Source organism: Pipistrellus hanaki (genome assembly GCF_964339955.1).
Source record: "Pipistrellus hanaki genome assembly, chromosome: 18".
Taxonomy (NCBI): Eukaryota; Metazoa; Chordata; class Mammalia; order Chiroptera; family Vespertilionidae; genus Pipistrellus; species Pipistrellus hanaki.
The window spans coordinates 27,361,277-27,378,114 of record NC_140520.1 but is presented as its reverse complement, the minus strand read 5'-3'; the positions used below and the strand labels follow the sequence as shown (position 1 = coordinate 27,378,114).

The 16,838-nt window shown below is 42.5% G+C and overlaps 1 protein-coding gene across 3 annotated transcripts in view; it reads right to left on the bottom strand.

Moving 5' to 3' along the window:
- Window positions 1-16,838, bottom strand: part of KCNH1 (potassium voltage-gated channel subfamily H member 1) — a 283,459-nt gene that overhangs the window by 208,256 nt on the left and 58,365 nt on the right. For 2 of the 3 annotated variants that reach the window (XR_014793300.1, XM_084865530.1), the window contains exon 6: window positions 14,260-14,733. Coding sequence is in view for 2 of the 3 variants with exons in the window: in XM_084865530.1 (XP_084721656.1) it covers window positions 14,260-14,733 (474 nt within the window). In the remaining variant the exon portion in view is untranslated. The remainder of the gene's footprint in view (window positions 1-14,259; window positions 14,734-16,838) is intronic. The other variant, XM_084865531.1, reaches the window with a different exon arrangement.

Below are 16,838 nucleotides of genomic sequence, written 5' to 3'. Positions count from 1 at the left end.
ATGTGAAAATAGAATCCTCCCACAGACACATCAAAATTACAACGAGCCCCGGCCAGTGAGCAATGATTAGAGTGTCGACCCATGCACTGAAGGATTGTGTGTTTGATTCCCAGTCAAGGGCAAGTACCTGGGAACTAGAAAACATAAAATAGAGCCAGTCAGAAATAAAGAATATACTGCAGGGAATCATGAATCAGAGGATCAAATCAGAGATTTGGAAGATAAGAAAGCAGAAAACAATCAGAACAAGAAAAAGAAAAGAAAATCCTCCACCTACCCCCCCCCCAAAAAAAAAAAAAAAAATGAAGATAGTATCAGCAGCCTCTGAGACAACATCAAGTGTACCGACATTTGCATCTTAGGGTGCCAGAAGAAGAGAGCAAGGAATTAAAACATCTATGTGAAAAATAATGACAGAAAACGTCCCAAACCTGGTGAAGGGAAATAGACATACAATTCCAGGAAGCACAGAGAGTCCTAAATAAGATGAACCCAAAGAGGCCCACACCAAGACACATCAAAATTAAAAAGCCAAAGGTTAAAGACAGAGAGAAAATAATCTTAAAAGCAGCAAGATAAAAGCAGTCAGTTATCTACAAGGGAGCTCCTATAAACTGTCAGCTGATTTCTCAACAAAAACTATTCAGGCCAGAAGAGATTGGCATAAAATATTCAAAGTGATGAAAAGCAAGGACCGACAACTGATTACTCTACCCATTTGGAATCAAAGGATAAAGAGCCTCCCAGACAAGAAGAAACCAAAGGAGTTCACCATCACCATCACCAAACCAGTATTATGAGATTAAGAAGTACAAATCGGTAGCTACAGAATAGTTACAAGGATGTAAAGTACAGCATAGGAAATATAGTCAATAATATTGTAATAGTTATATATGGTGTCAGAAGGGTACTAGATTTATTAGGGTGATCACTTAGTAAGATATATAATGTGTAATCATTGGGTTGTACACCTGAAATAATATAATACTGTGTGCAACTGTAACTGAAAAAATAAAAATTCTTTAAAGTAAAAGAATAAATCAATCTGTGACTTTTCTTATTACAGCCATGAGTGGAGATTTGTTCCCCAGCTGGCATATATACAAACAAATCCAGTATTGCAGTCTATTCATTTAGCTTCTTCAATATCGGATTGATTCTGACATCTGTGTAGACAACCACAACAGTGCTGTCTTTAAGGACACATTCTCCAAAATATCAAGTGAACAGAGCCATATACTTCAGAAGCCCGAGAGCCTCTTAAAATCAGGCTTATTGATAGAGGTTTCCTTTCATATAGAAAAACAAAAATGAAAAAAAAAAAAAAAAGACCTAAAAAGTAATTGTGATCTAGAGCATCTTATACCTGGCACTTCAGGATACTGAAAACAGTCAAAGTTCTCAAGGGCCATGGAAGCTATTGGGCTGCTAGGAATGTCCAAAGGTACTGAGATACCTGTGCTTGCATAAAGCTTCACCTTACCTGAAGACTCACTTAACCTGTTTTCCACACTCACATTTTACTGTTTGACTTTTATGAGGGGCACTTTGTAAGCAACCCAACCTATTTTTAAAGCTTCCAAGTGCTTTCTCTTCCCCAGTCCCTATTATTTCCTCTGTACCATTACGGAAAAGCTGTGCGTCATGAACACGTGGCCCGGCTCTGCATCTCCAGCTGCCTGGGAAAATACTCGCCTCATCTATATTTAATGTTCTTTCTCGCTGATTCTTCAGGGTGCAAATCTCCCCCACCACATCTAATAAGCATGATGGATTATATTCAATTTAGCTAATGCCAACCTATAACTAATTGCAGCAGCATTCTCAAATCAGGCTGGAGTTACAGCCTTGTCAAAGTGCCCTTTATAGATGGTCTGTTTCTGGAAATTTACACAGCAAGTGTGAGTGAATTCAATTGTAAATATGAGAAGAGGCTATACTGCTACCCTCGCTTCCTTCCCCTGCTCCCCACCCCTCCCCCCCGCCTGCCCCCAGGATCTTTGAGTCCTAACTATTGAGGGAGGAAGATTATATATAGATCCTTGGAACAAATGAAGAAGAAAGAATATTGAAATATTCCAGAGGGGCCAGTTGGCCACTGGCTCACAATTATACTAAGTGTTATTCTAGAGAAATCTGGCAACCGGATTCACAATAACCTGGACAAGCTGCTGTGTCACCATCCTGAGTGTGACACTAGGCCAAGTACCCTCTCTGGACCTTAAGTCCCCCATCAGGAAGATGGGAGGGCAGGGGACAGTAGCACAGCTCATTAGGTTGGCACCCCATCCCTAGGGGACCCCCACGCACTAAAGATAGGAGTTTGGGAACTCAGATTCAATGGGCTGGGATGGAGCCTGAGGATATGTATTTTCAACAGACAACCTAAGTGATTTTAATGTGAAGTTGGGTTGTCCCCAGAACCAGAAAGCAGAATGAGTCCTCAGTACGGCACCCTGCTCTGGCCTTGGAGTTGACTCTATGTAAAAATCTCTCCTGAGACTGGGACCTCTCACTTTTAGCCAAGACTCCATAAGGGGTGGAGTCTGAGCAGTCATCAGGTGGTTCAAGGTTATATACTATATCCTCAGGAACTGAGATAAGCGTCCCAACAACAGCACTTCCTGGGCCAAATATCTTGGTGAGCTTAGTAATTGCTCTTTTAGATCATTTCCTGGGCTAGCGGCAACAATAGCAGTACTAGTTACAAAGTGCTGGCAATGTTCCTGGCACTGTACTAGTCTGCACACATTATCTAACTTAATCCTCACAACACCCAGCAAGACAGACACCGCCCTCCTGAAAGACAAGAACACCGAGGTTTAGAGATGCTAATGAAAGTGACCAAGCTGACATAGCCAGGAAGACACAGACTGAAACAGGCAATTGGTTATTTCCTCATGAAAATAACTATCAATATTTTGTTATTGCTGTTTATCCACAGACAATTCCTTCTGGCTATGAGAGGGCAGGGTGGGGCGAGGCTAACTCCTGGCTCCATTTTGTACTGTGGGGCAGGGTGAAAAAGTTATCCTCCATTTTGTGTCACTGGACCTAACCCTCACTCAACCAATCAGGGTCAGCCGAAGCAGTGACATCACCACCGGTGTAAAACCCAGGGGCTTGGCGAAATTCGCTCTCTCTTCCGCCATGCTGTCGGCGTGAGTGGGACAGAGCCCAGGATAGCATGGAAGAGGCTCTTTTGTTTATTGTAGGGGTGTCGAACTCAATCAGAGAAGGGGCCAAAATCTAAAATCCAGCCTAAATCGCGGGCCGAATGGTTTACTGAACAGTCATAAACTGACAATGTCATAAACTGACAGCGGAGTGCAGTGATGACAGCGCGGTGCGGGCCACATTGCAAGGCCTGGCGGGCTGGATTTGGCCCGCGGGCCTTGTGTTTGACACATGTGGTTTATTGCATCGGACTCGGCTCCCTGGTGGTCTTTGGGGATCACGAAGTCTGGGCATAACAGCTACACCTTTCTTGCAGACTGGATTCAAAACCCTCAGCCTAAAGAGAAAATAATATTTCCTTTAAAAATCCCAAAAGAGGGGGGTTGAGTGAGTAATGGGGGGATGAGGACACATATGAAATACCTTAATCAATAAAGAAATTTTAAGAAATAAAAATAAAAATCCCCAAAGAACTGAATACAGAGCTCTATTTCTGGTGCTGTTCAACCGATAAGCAGTGAATAAAAAGTTGAGGTCGTATGTTTCTGTCACACCTTTTCCCAAGGAGCACAAAACACATGCGTATTTACTATCTCATCTGGTCTCATGAATGCTTAAAAAAAAAACACAAAAAACTTTTATTGGATTGAGACATATAAATAAGGGGTTCTGTAAAACATTTAAAATGACATTATTTATAAGGCCCATTCTTTCCTGTAAGTGTTTGTTGCTTTTTCTATTCAAATAGAATCTTTTTATTTTTATACATCCATTTCCAAAGAAATCTAGTTAGATAAAACTATAATTTTAAAAATGGAAGTGTCCTCTGTTGCTTAGCACTATTTATTTTCTCCTTTTTTTCTTAATGTTTCCCTTTAATGAGGCTTCATTTCTCTTTCTTAAGTAGCCCCAATGGATCTGACAATTTGTTTACAACACTCACTATTTACTCACTATTTACTTTCCTGGGCCCATTTTTGGCCCTCTGGCCCGTTGGCCCATTGCCTCACCTCAGACACTGCCATCCTTGTCTCTGAGGCAGTCCAGTTTCAGAAACTCCATGTTAGGCCCTCAACCCACATGGTTGCCTCTGAGAACGAACACTCTTCTCTCTTGCTCACTGATGTTTACAAGTGATCTGCCCCCACTGCAGCTCCCAGAATTATAATGATTAGAAACTTATATACTATTTTGATTTAAGTTATTTTGCTTAATACAAAAATATATAACAAATAACAAGGAGAAGAAAAGTCAAAGTTTTCAGTGGGAGAGGCAATATTTGTAAAGGGCTTTTCTTGATTATCTCATGTTGCTCTAAAGGAGTGCTTCTCTCATAAACTCTAATTTCCAATATGACACATCAGTTAATAAGCAATCAGTACCATCCTTACCTTCAAAAACTTTCAATATATTAAGAAGGTAGCAGCATACAGAGAGACACTATTTCTTCCTAAAAGGAAGACTCAGTCTTTAGTTCTTACAAAGCCTCTGCTATAAGACAGTCTATGCCAGGGGTCCTCAAACTTTTTAAAGTGGGGGCCAGATCACGGTCCCTCAGAGAGCTGGAGGGCCGGACTATATGAACTACTAATCCCTACTGTAACACCTTGGTTGCGCTCACTGCCCAAAAAACCTGGCGGGCAGGATCAGACTCCCCTGGGGGCTGCATGTGGCCCGCGGGCCGTAGTTTGAAGACCCCTGGATGCCATCTTGTCTCCTAACTGACACCCTGAGACATAATTCAGTAGTCTCTAAACCCATGTCTCATCCACAGGACTCTCCTGTGCATGGAGAACTGCATCGGACACTAAGTCCCTGAGAACTTTTAATTCCCAAAACCCTCTGGTATAGTTTCCACATTATTTGGACTACCTTTCCTATATGGTATGGCAAGCTGTGGTTGGTATGGGCTGGATTATTCCAATAGAAGCCACAATTATATAAGCTAAACTGAGCTCATAGTCTATGGTGACCTCAAGGTTAAACACCCAAACGTAATAATTTGGGACCTTCACTTGAGAAGACAAGATTTGTTCTATCACTCTCTAGCTATGTGGTTTCCAACAATGGCAACAACCTCTCTGTGTCTTGGATTCCATCCATAGTCAGAAGGTAATACACATAAAACCAGTATTTATAGAGGTTTTGTGAAATTCAAAGTAAAGATGAAAATAAACAGACCATCATGTAAATATTAAGTAATTACCTTAGAATTAGGGAAGACAGTCTCTTCTAAACTTTAAAAGGCAATAAAATAATTGAAAGCAAATTTTAATTAACTCAAAACACAGACTTGCCAACATGCTCCTGTAAAACATACCAGATATCTGCTCATGAACAGCTGGTAACAATCACATTCGAAGGATACCACCAATTAAGTGTTCAGCATTTTACTTAAAATAAAAACATACTTTCTGCAGACTTCTTTTTTTCTTTACTGTCTTGAATCACTCTTTCATTGTTTTCCTCATTCTACCAATATTTGAATGCCTACAATTAGACAATAACTGTACTAAATGCCACAAATCCCAAAGGAACAAGACACAGTCACTTTTCTTCAGTCAAATTGAGTTTGAACACAATTAATCATGTAATAAGAGTATACAACTATAGTATCCTATATAATAAAAGGCTAATATGCAAATCAACCAAACGTTGGAACGACTGGTTGCCTTGAAACGCACTGACCACCAGGGAGCATATGCTTAATGCAGGAGCTGCCCCCTGGTAGTCAGTGCACTCCCACAGAGGGAGCACCACTCAGCCAGAAGCTGGGCTTATGGCTAGTGAGCACAGCAGTGATGACGGGAGCCTCTCCCACCTCCACAGCACTGCTAAGAATGTCTGTCAGCTTAAGCCTTCAGTTGGACATTCCCCAAGAGCTCCCAGACTGCAAGAGGATGCAGACGGGGCTGAGGGATCCCCTCCCCAAGTGCATGAATTTCATGCACTAGGCCTCTAGTGTGTGTGTGTATGTGTGTGTGTGTATATTAAAAAAAGTAATATGCTAATTGGACCAGACATCATTCCAGACATCCTTCCTGATGAAGTTGGGGCCTGAGGGAAGCAGCCCAGGTCCCAGGTGCCTGCCGGTGGCCAGAGTAGGGAAAACCAAGTCCTGAGTGCTGGAGGGATATAGGAATTTCTTTCACGTCCCGAGTGGAAAGAGTTCCAATTCAGGGTTCGGGTTCTGGAGAAGGGCCATTCTCAAATGAAAAGAGACTTAAAGAAATTCAATTTGGCGATATGGGGGGCCAGGCAGTAGTACAACTCTAGCGGGAGAACTACCCCCTGCTCTGGCGCTCCCATCCCTTTTATTGAGGCTTTGGAGTAAACATCTTAGGCAACATAAATAGAAATTTACATGTAGCCCTTAGGCAGGAAATAGCAGAAACTTACATGGGACAAACAAAGTGGAGGCTGCTTCAGCTAACAATGTCTCAACTAAAGGGTGAGTGGTTAGAGCAATTAAGGTTGTTGACCAATAAAAGAGAGATGTTCCTGTAAACATCTCTCTTTTATTGAAACTGGTTTGTTTCCGGCAGAGGGAAGCCAGTGCCAGCAGCCAGGGGAAGGAAGAACTACTCTTGCATGAATTTTTTTGCATCAGGCCTCTAGTGTGTGTGTGTGTGTGTGTGTGTGTTGGTTTGTGTGTGAACAGAATATTGTAGGAATACAGAAAAGGAAGTAATCACATCTGCCTGGAAGAGTCTTCATGAAGGAGGGGTCATCTCTTCGGGGTTTAAAAGGATGGGCCCCTTTTCAAGTTCTTACTGGGAGAAGCACAAGGGTCAACAAAAGGGGGAAGAGACCCATAGCGTGAAGTCAATTGATCTGGCCAGCACAGACATATAATCCAAACCACTTAGCATCAGTGGGATTGTGGAGAATCTGAACTCTTATTTTTTACAATCACAGCCCTTCACAATTGACTTCTATCTACCCTTTCAATGTTTGTATACGCTTGTAGATGTACAGCATACTGGTTGAATGTGTAGTCTGGATTCAAACAAGCCTGTATTTAAATCCTACCCGAAGATGACCAGTATTGCTACCTTGAGCAAATGACCACCCTCTGTGAGCCTCCCTGTCCTCATATCTAAAAATGTTGATATGCCAAACTCATAAGATTCTTGTGAGGGTTCAGAAGATGAGGTGTGTAAAATAGGTAGCACTTATTAAGCATTTATGAAGTCCTCAAAAAATTTTTGTTATTGTAGCCAAGACTGCTAATTCTCTATTCAATATCCATTTCCCTTTATTCCTTAACCAGGCACTCTCTATTCTGTTGGGTCATAATGTACTAAGCTAGAAAGTACATGTCATTCCCTTACAGAGAGGAGCTACAATATGACACAGTTTTGATCAATGAGATATAAGCAGAAGTCATTGGATAGACTTCTGTTCTGGGGGGGGGGGGGGGTCTTAAAAGGGGAACAGGTTGGGGCAGCACAAGTTCTTTTGCATTTTGCCATTCTTTATTTTCTTATTTGGAACATGGACTTGACAGCTAGAACTGGAGCAGCCATCCTGTGACCACAAGGAAAGAGCAAGAGAATCACAGAAGTCCCAGCCCAAACAAACTTAAGTCACTGAATCAATATTAGCAATTGTCTACCAATAGAGTTCTAATGGTGGGAGAAAAAATTAAACCCCTACTTCCCGTATTTCCAGGCCCTGTTGTTTAGGCTTTCTGTTACTGTTGGGTAAATTAAACATACTGATACATTAAAAAACATGCTTGGAATCTCTCCAAAGTAGTACTGAACATAATAAGACATCATAAAAGAATACATTATTGTCTCGTTTCATCTCCATAGGCAAAGGTACTGGCTACTTTTGGGAAGGAGAAAGAGAAAAGTGATTAGGGGAAAGGAAAGATGTTTGAGGTGGGGATAATGTTTTATTAACCTAAATGATGGCTACGTAGATGTTTGCTTTGGAACAATTCATTGAGAAGCATATTTCTGTTTTAAGCACTTTCCTATATATGTTATACTGACAATAAAAAATATCAGGAATATGCTCAAATGGCATGGCTCAGTAATTGAGCATCAACCTATGAGCCAGGAGTTCATAGTTTGATTCTGGTCCAGGCACATGCCCAGGTTATGGGCTCAGTCCCTATAGGGGGTATGCAAGAGACAGCCAATCAATGGTCCTCTCTCATCATTGATGTTTCCAACTTTCTCTCCCTCTTCCTTCCTCTCTGAAATCAATAAAAATATATATTTTTTAAATCAGCAATGTGACACAGATTTATTTATAAAGACATTCTCTATGGTATTATTATGACTTTAAACATTTTAAAAAAGGAAATTATCTAAACATAAAATAAATATGTCCTTAAAGTGGACTATCATATAATCATTTAAATTCATGTTTTTAAAGAATATTTAATGTCACAAAACCTATTATTTAGATAATAAAGTAGGTTACAACTCACTACATATAGTATAATTCCATTTTGCTAAAATACATGTAAACATATACATGAACATATTCCAAGGGAAAAAACCCTGAACACTATATAGCAGGTCTTCAGGTAACATCATTTTATTCAATGCCATCTACACTAATAAAAGAGAAAATTTCAAATTGACCATACATTCATGACACCTGCCAGCCAATCAGGAGTGGGTATGCAAATTAATCCAACAAAGATGGTAGGTCAATTTGCATATACAGGCGCCCAGCATTTTGCAGTGCCCTAGCCACTCTGGGCCTCTGGGCAGCATGGGAAGGAGAAAAGGCTATGCCGGCAGCCAGGGTAAGGAAGGCCCATTCTGCATGAATCTTCATGCATCGGGCATCTAGTTTTATAATAACATTGATGAGATGCAGTAGGAACTCAACTCTTGTTTATATCAATTAGCCTATGGTAAAATTGTTTTTTATACATCATTTCACTTAAAGTCACAGAACTTATGGGCAACCTTAAATGAAGACACTGTATGCCAAAATGTTAACTATGAGATAAAATTATAGGCAAGGTTTATTCCTTCATCTATATTTTCTCATTTTTTACAGGCAAAATGTAAAAACTTATAAGGAAACAATTATATTTCCAAAGATTCAGAGGCTCTCAAATGTATCCATTAGTTTTGCTTCACTTGGAAGCACATCCTTGAAACCAAATATTTCTCCTCTGAAGCCTGAAGTGCTCTGTCTTAGAAGCTAACATGTGGCCTCCAGAGTTAAACATCACATGATAACATAGGAAGAAATCCTAAGATGGAGATGTCTGCTCAGCTCCGACACAAACTGCCAATCAAGGTTCTCATCAATTAGAATCAGATCATGGAGCTCCCGCTGCCCTTTGAGAGTTTCGCTTGAATTAAGAGATTCATTAACAAGTGACTGGCTAATTTTTCACTAGCATCTGTCTTACTTCTCAAATAAAGATTTAAGCAAAGAAAATTTCCCCCAGCTCCATATACAATGCCATGAGCTTAGTTTTTTCTGCTCTCATGTGGTCTTTTCCTTTCCCCACTCACCAGAGTTCCACCTCTCTCCCAACACCTTTCTAAACCAGCTTCATTGTCTCCTTCTCCTTCTCCTTCCCCCCTCCTCCATCTTCTTCTTCCCCTCATCCTCCTCTACCTCCTCCTCTACCTCCTTCCCTTTCTCCTCCTTCTCCTCCTCCTCCTCTTCCTCCTCTTAATCCTCTTCCTCCTCCTCCTCCTCTTCCTCCTCTTTCTCCTTCTCTTTCTCCTTTTTTAATTTCCTGGGAAGTCCTCTGTAATCTACCTAACCCAAATCTGTTCAGAAGTCTTCTCATATTGGAGGAGTCCCAGATAAAAGGGAACTGTCTGTGATCAGAGCTATTACCTTTTCATCAGCATACCTCAGTCCACTTTTGCCCTAAGGAGCACCTCCCATGTGAATGGGCTCTTGGCGAGTGTCACCAGGTCTAGCTGGTGGTGCTGCTGTCTGAGGTTACAGAGCCAAGGACAGAAGGAAGCTCTTGATCCCAAGCCCCAGGAGATAGTGCGATTGGCTCCATTCTCTTCTTTGCTCTCCCACACTCCAATGGCAATAAGCAATATGATTGCTTCAGGAGAGGGAATGTGTTTGTGAATAATAATTCCATCTTTAATTCATAAAGAACACCAGGCCAATCGTCCACAGAGTGCTGAAATGGTCTTCATTTGGCTTTTGCTTCAGCATACCCATTCCAAGCTTTAGTTCACCCAGTTTCAAGACCTTTTGTCCTCTCACCAGTTTAACGAATATGCAAACATATTCCCAAACAGCCTCCAAAACAGATTATTACCAACAGACTGGAGAATGACGCAAATGTAAGCCATCTACATAAGTGAAACAAGGTGAGCCAGGAGGGATCGTTTGCGTGGCTTAAATCATGGAGACAGGCTATCTCCACGGGGCTGAATTCACAACTGCTGGCCTTAGCCATTTGGGTGGGTCTAATTGTTGAACTCCAGGATCCCTCACCCCAACACCATACCCACAACCCAACCGCACACAGACACACAGATGGCAAAGCTGCCATTCCTCATTCGCCTCTTCTTTGGTGGTTTCCATTGGGACACAATCCCATTGGCATACTTAGGAGGACTCCATGTATTTTTTATGAGAAATGAGTCAATAATTTCTTCTTTCTCCCGACAGTCTGCCAGACAAAGGACCTAGAGCAGAGGGGGCTGCCATCTCAGATGAGTGGCTCCACAACGGAGTGTTGTGAGGAGACAGCATGTGGTGAATGTGAACCCACTGAGCCCTTAGTTAGGATCCTCCAGTGAGGGAAGTGTCCCCCAGCCTTATCCAGGTCCCACAGATGGTGTGTCCTTCAGGACCTCTCTAACCCCTAAGCCCCACCAGCCTTTCATGCCCACTAACTTAATGGTGCCTTTTAACAAAAAGGCCTGTGCCTAGAAAACCGTGCTGGTCTGTCCCTCTGTGAGCCTCTCTAACTGCCCATCTCATCATTAAGGTGGTTGCTTTGGGGAAAATGCAGATGCCCACTTCTCTGTACCCCGTGCCAAAGTTCCCCACCACAGCACCCAAGCCAAGGAGTGAGCCATACACATCAGGAGCTTCTTGGTCAGAGTTGACTCAACTGTACCCTTCAGTGTTTCATCCCACTTTTATCATATCTGTCACTGATAAAATAAGAATAGAGAAAAATCAGTAGAGGACTCATTATGATTGTGACCCTTTGCTATGCCATCGTGAGTGATTCGGATTTCCCTAGTCTGTTTCCTCGTTTCTGTGTTAAGAGGGTTGAAACTGGATGACCTCAATGGTCCCACTGGGCTCTCCAGTTGGTCTACCTATCATAACCTTCTAAATGCCCTCCTATCACCCCACCTTCTTCCCATCCCCAGGAGGTCAGTGTGGTGGGCCTCTCGCTTTTACAACCTGTCAGGAGGTGAGACTAATGCAGATGAGATGTTAGAACTCACCAGGCTTTGCAGCTGGTGGGGAACTCAAATAACCAGTCCACTGCCTGAATGTCATGCCTTGAGGCAGGTAAGGTAGCATCAGCCCCAAAATGTAGACAGGAAAACTGTGATCCAGAAAGGCTAAATGACGTTCACAAGGTTCCCAGCTGTCCTAATAGGTGACCCCAAGAGGACTGGAAGCCAAATCTTCAGTTTCCTCACACTGATCTCCCCCAACACCACCACAATTGTTACGAAATGGCATTGTTTCAGATGTAAGCCAACACTCAAAAAGGAATTACTAAATCTGAAATCAAGTGTTTGTAGAAGCAAACCATAGCTATAGCACCTTAATATTTATATTATTTATGATCAAGAAATGGCAGTAAAAATGTCGATGCTAAACCCTTTGCCAACTAAAAACCTACAGATAAATGATGTTTTTAGTGCCTGCAATCTAGTTCATGAATCTGGAAATCAGAAACCAATTCATGGGTATTCACAATTCATGGCAAAGGAGTTCCAAGCCAACATTCACGGTGCCTGGGAAGAAGCTCTCTGCCCTGTCAGCCTACGAGGTAATCTTGACACATTTACATAAGTGTTTATAGCTCTGCCGACGTTTAATAAGACCCGTGGAAGCCGAAGAATGGTTCTATATACTTATTCGCGAAACTTCAATTCCATTGCTATAAATAAATAGTGAGTGGTTTAATTGAAAAACCCAAATAGTTTCTTAAAGTTAAATTTCATTTCCCATATGTGTGTATTAGGAGCTCTTTTAGGTTGAAATAATTTATTTGAATTATCTAAGCCAAAATGATCATATTTTCCTCACTAACATAAAATTTTCTAGAAATGTATTCACAAAGAAAAAATGTTCCCAACATGTACTAAAATTCACATTTGAGAATCCCCATATTCACCGTAGGGGTGATTTTGTTCTTGTAAATGATCAGTTTCAACTCATTTACTCCCCCTACATAATCCACACAAGCCACCTGGAGAATTATTCCTTGGGATTTTAAAGTCTATTAAAACATACCACACAGATAAAAGCGGGGGTTGTTCTGAATCTAGACCAGTGGTTCTCAACCTTTCTAATGCTGTGACCCTTTAATACAGTTCCTCATGTTGTGGTAGCCCCCAACCATAAAATTATTTTCGTTGCTACTTCATAAATGTAATTTTGCTACTGTTATGAATCGTAATGTAAATATCTGTGTTTTCCGATGGTCTTAGGCTCTTACAGCAGCGGTTCTCAAACCTGTGGGTCACAGCAGATCATGACCCATGGGTTGAGAACCGCTAGCAGGGTTGCTCAAGACCATCGGAAAACATTCACTAACAGTAGCCAAATTACATTATGAAGTAGTAATGAAAATTGAGGATCTGAGTTCCAGCTTCTCTTTCCTGGAAGGGGACATGGTAGGTACAGCGGTTGGGTTCTCAAAGAGGAAGAGCCGCAGCCCTCACCCACTGCTGGCACCGATCTGAAGGCAGAGATGCATCATGTGCCGCCACTGAGACACGGAGTCCCTGCTCAGGCCTCATTATCCTGGCAGGCTGCTCCTTTCTGACTATCTCAAGACTGAACCCCACTAGCCATATACCCTTAGAGTGCACCTTGCCTGACTCAGCCTCTAATGGCACCCTAAATTACAGGCCCAGCTAACAGCGCGGCCAGACTGACACCTCTGGGACCCTCTGTAGCCTCAGGCACTGCTGCCTGAGGCCGAAGATTTGCCAGATGAACTGCCTTATCGCAATCCATCTGGAGTGTCAGCCAAGGAGCCGGAAAAAGAAAGAATCATTGCTGTAGGACGCAAACTAGATAGGAATCTGACGTTTTCCTTTGCAATGACTTGGCATCCTCGCTTTTTCAAAGGAGGAAATCACTTGAACCAGCCCAGTGGCCTCTTCCTGCTACAACATGTCCCAGGCATCCATTCACCGACTGTGTAAGCATGTCCTGATTCTAACACATTTGCGGGGCTTTTTTCTTCTTTAATTCCCGCCACGGCCCGCAGGACTGACCATCCAATAGCAGTGTCATCTAGTAACAACATTGCTCCTCTTAGTCACAGCCTGACTGTCTCAGCAAATGTAGGCCAGGGAAAGTACAAATGAATGCCACTAGTCACCTCCAAAAATCAGTTTAGCAAAGAAGCAACTCATTTTTTCCCAACGTTTACCCCTCCCCCGTCCAAAATTAATTAAATAAATAAGCAAGCAAACTTAGGAGAAAATAGCATCCTTGTTGCTAGGAGTTAATTAAAATGAAACAGCCAAAGGTCTGCAATAGATGATAGAAAGTCCCCATAATTAGCATAATCAATAAGTAGACATTCAGCAAATGCATACAGAGCGGAAAATTCAGCAGTGCAGTGGCAATGCATGCCTGTTTCTGCAGCCCCGCCTCCCTTGAGCCAATGGCATGCGCTCCACGTGGAGTGAAAGGGAAGCCTTTGGTCTCTTCCACACCATTCACTGGCATGCAGAACCCCTGAACCTCCAAAGGCAAGAACAGTGGGTAAGGATAGCTATCGGGCATGCTCCCTCTGTGCCAGACACTATCATGCTAGTTCCCACCCATCAATTACTCTTCTGTACACCACCCCACATTTAATTCAACTTTAAAGACATGACAACAAGGTCTGAGATTTGAGGGATGTACCTGACTCTCTCTCCCCTCCAGGGGTGGTGGAATCTGATCAGCAAAAGCAATCTTCCCTGGATCACCCATAAAGGCACTAACCTCGTCCACGTTCTCAAAAGCGTTGATGACGTCGTATGGCAAACAGGACAGGAGATCAATCACAAACCACGTCTTCAGATAGTTCATACGGATGAGTTTGGGGTCAGAAATCACCTCCCCAGCGGGTCCAACAAAGGTGGTGTGAAAATTCAACACAATGTCCACCAGAAAGATGACGTCCACGATGCTGTCCACCACGAGCCAGGCCACGTTGTTCTGCCTGGTTTTAAAGGAGACGTTGTAAGGGACCAAGATGGCTGTGTAGAAGGTTAGAATCAAGATGATCCAATCCCACGTGGTCTTGAAGACACAGTAATGTAAGATGATGTGAGGGGGAGTCTTTGGTGCCTCTTGCTTGTATTGGGGAAGGATGTCTGAGCCCAGCTGCAGGACCTGTACAGAAAAGCACGACCAAGAGAGAACTAAGTTAGGGTTTCATGGCAAGCATCTGTCACTGACAAATCATCACGATGCTCCAAATGGGTCACTGGATGCAGGAACAGATCCTAGAGGAGTATGGGAGAAGGAAGTGAACATTATAATATAAATAATCACAATGAAACAACGGCAAACTATTACTTGTTTTACTCTGTGCCTACCACTGTAATACATACTTAACATACATGTATGATCTCCCTTCATTCTAAGTACAACCTCGTTTTATTAGCCAGTTGCTATTCTCTGTGACAAGTGAGAAACTGAGGCTCAAGGGAATGAAATAACCTCACTCAACAAATATGTAGTGTTCTGTGCCAAAAACTGTTCTGGACACTGGACATGCAGTAACGAAGGAAACAGCACGGCTCCAGCACTCATGGAGCGTGGTCTGGTAGACAAATCAAGGAAATTCCAAATTGTGATAAGAGCTAAATAAGAAGTGGCGTGGAACACCCAGTGATTTGATAGAATGTGACTTGAGGATTAGGAGAGGGAGAGTGCTTGAACTAACATCTGAATGACAGTAAGGAACCAGCCATTCAAACTATCCCAGGCAGAGAGCATAATTGGTGTAATGAACCCAGGATAAGACAAGCTGGGTATTTTGGGGAAAAGAAAGAAGTCTGGGGTGACTGAAGCACACGAAATGAGCGGGGAAGGGTGCCAGATGGGTTCAGAGAGGAAGCAGAACCCAAACCATGCAAGACCTGGTGGGTCATGGAGAGATACTGGATTTTAGCCTCAGTACATCTGAGTATAAACCCGATGCATGTTTATAAAAGATCACCCTGGCTGCTGCATAAGGAATTGAGGCAGAGGATTAGAAAGAACAGAGTCAGGAAACGTATTCTAATGCCCTGAGAAGAAAATGGGGTGATGGAGAAAAGTAGTCCAATTTTGGATATATTTTTTAAGTAAAACCAGCTAAACTTGCTGGAGGCTAGAAAATGAAGGTAATAGAACAACGAAAGGTACTTACTACTTTATTCCAAAAACCCCGCTTGGCAGTTGGCCCAGGGTAGGCACTACGGGACTGTCTTTAAGGGAATCAATGAACTTCAAGGTCACGCCGCTAGGAAAAATAGAACCGGGATCCCAAACTGCTCCAGCTGGATTAAAACCCATGTAGTTCCACAACGAGGTTATATTTCCCTAAACGACAGGTCTTGAATGAAGTAGATTCAGTGAATGAAGAAGTCTAGAGAAGCTTGGTTCCAAAGAGTATGACCAAAAGCTGTTTTCAGAGGCTAGGCTAAGCTGGAAGGGACCCCCACTCCAGCCCAGCTGCGCTTCTGTGCCACCTACAGATTCTTATAAAACTTTAGGTGACACTTCCTCTTATGTCACGGGAACTTATTTTTTCCTCTAGAGGTTAAAGTCCTGTTAGTGGATATAAAATAATCTGAATACCCCTGCGCACACTACAATTTGTCCCAGGCCTTAAAAGGTGACAATAAACCAGGGGTCCTCAAATTTTTTAAAGTGGGGGCCAGATCACGGTCCCTCAGCTGGAGGGCCGGACTATATGAACTACTAATTCCTACTGTAACACCTCGGCTGCGCTCACTGCCCAAAAAACCTGGCAGGCCGGATCAGACTCCTCTGCGGGCCGCATGTGGCCCGCGGGCCATAGTTTGAAGACCCCTGCAATAAACAAATAGACAAACGAACAAATAAAAGCTAGAAAACGAAGTGTCCAGTGAGCACCTTTGGGTGTGGGGATTTTGTTTCTACTCCTCCCACCAGTGCACAGAGCTCTTCTATAAACTTCTTACACTTGATAAAAAGCATCTATCAAAAAAAACCCAAAAAAAAACACACACACACACACAAAACCCTAAAACTAACATCCTATTTAATGGTGAAAGACTAAAGGCTTTCTTCCTAAGACCAAGAACAAGGCAAGATACCAGCTTTCCCTACTTTTCTTCACCATAGCACAGCCACTGTGATAAGGCAAAAAAATAAAGATTGGGAAGGAAGAAATAAAAGTATCTCTACTTCCAAATAACATAATGCTGTAGGTAGAATACCCCAAGGAATTTACATATAAACTTCTA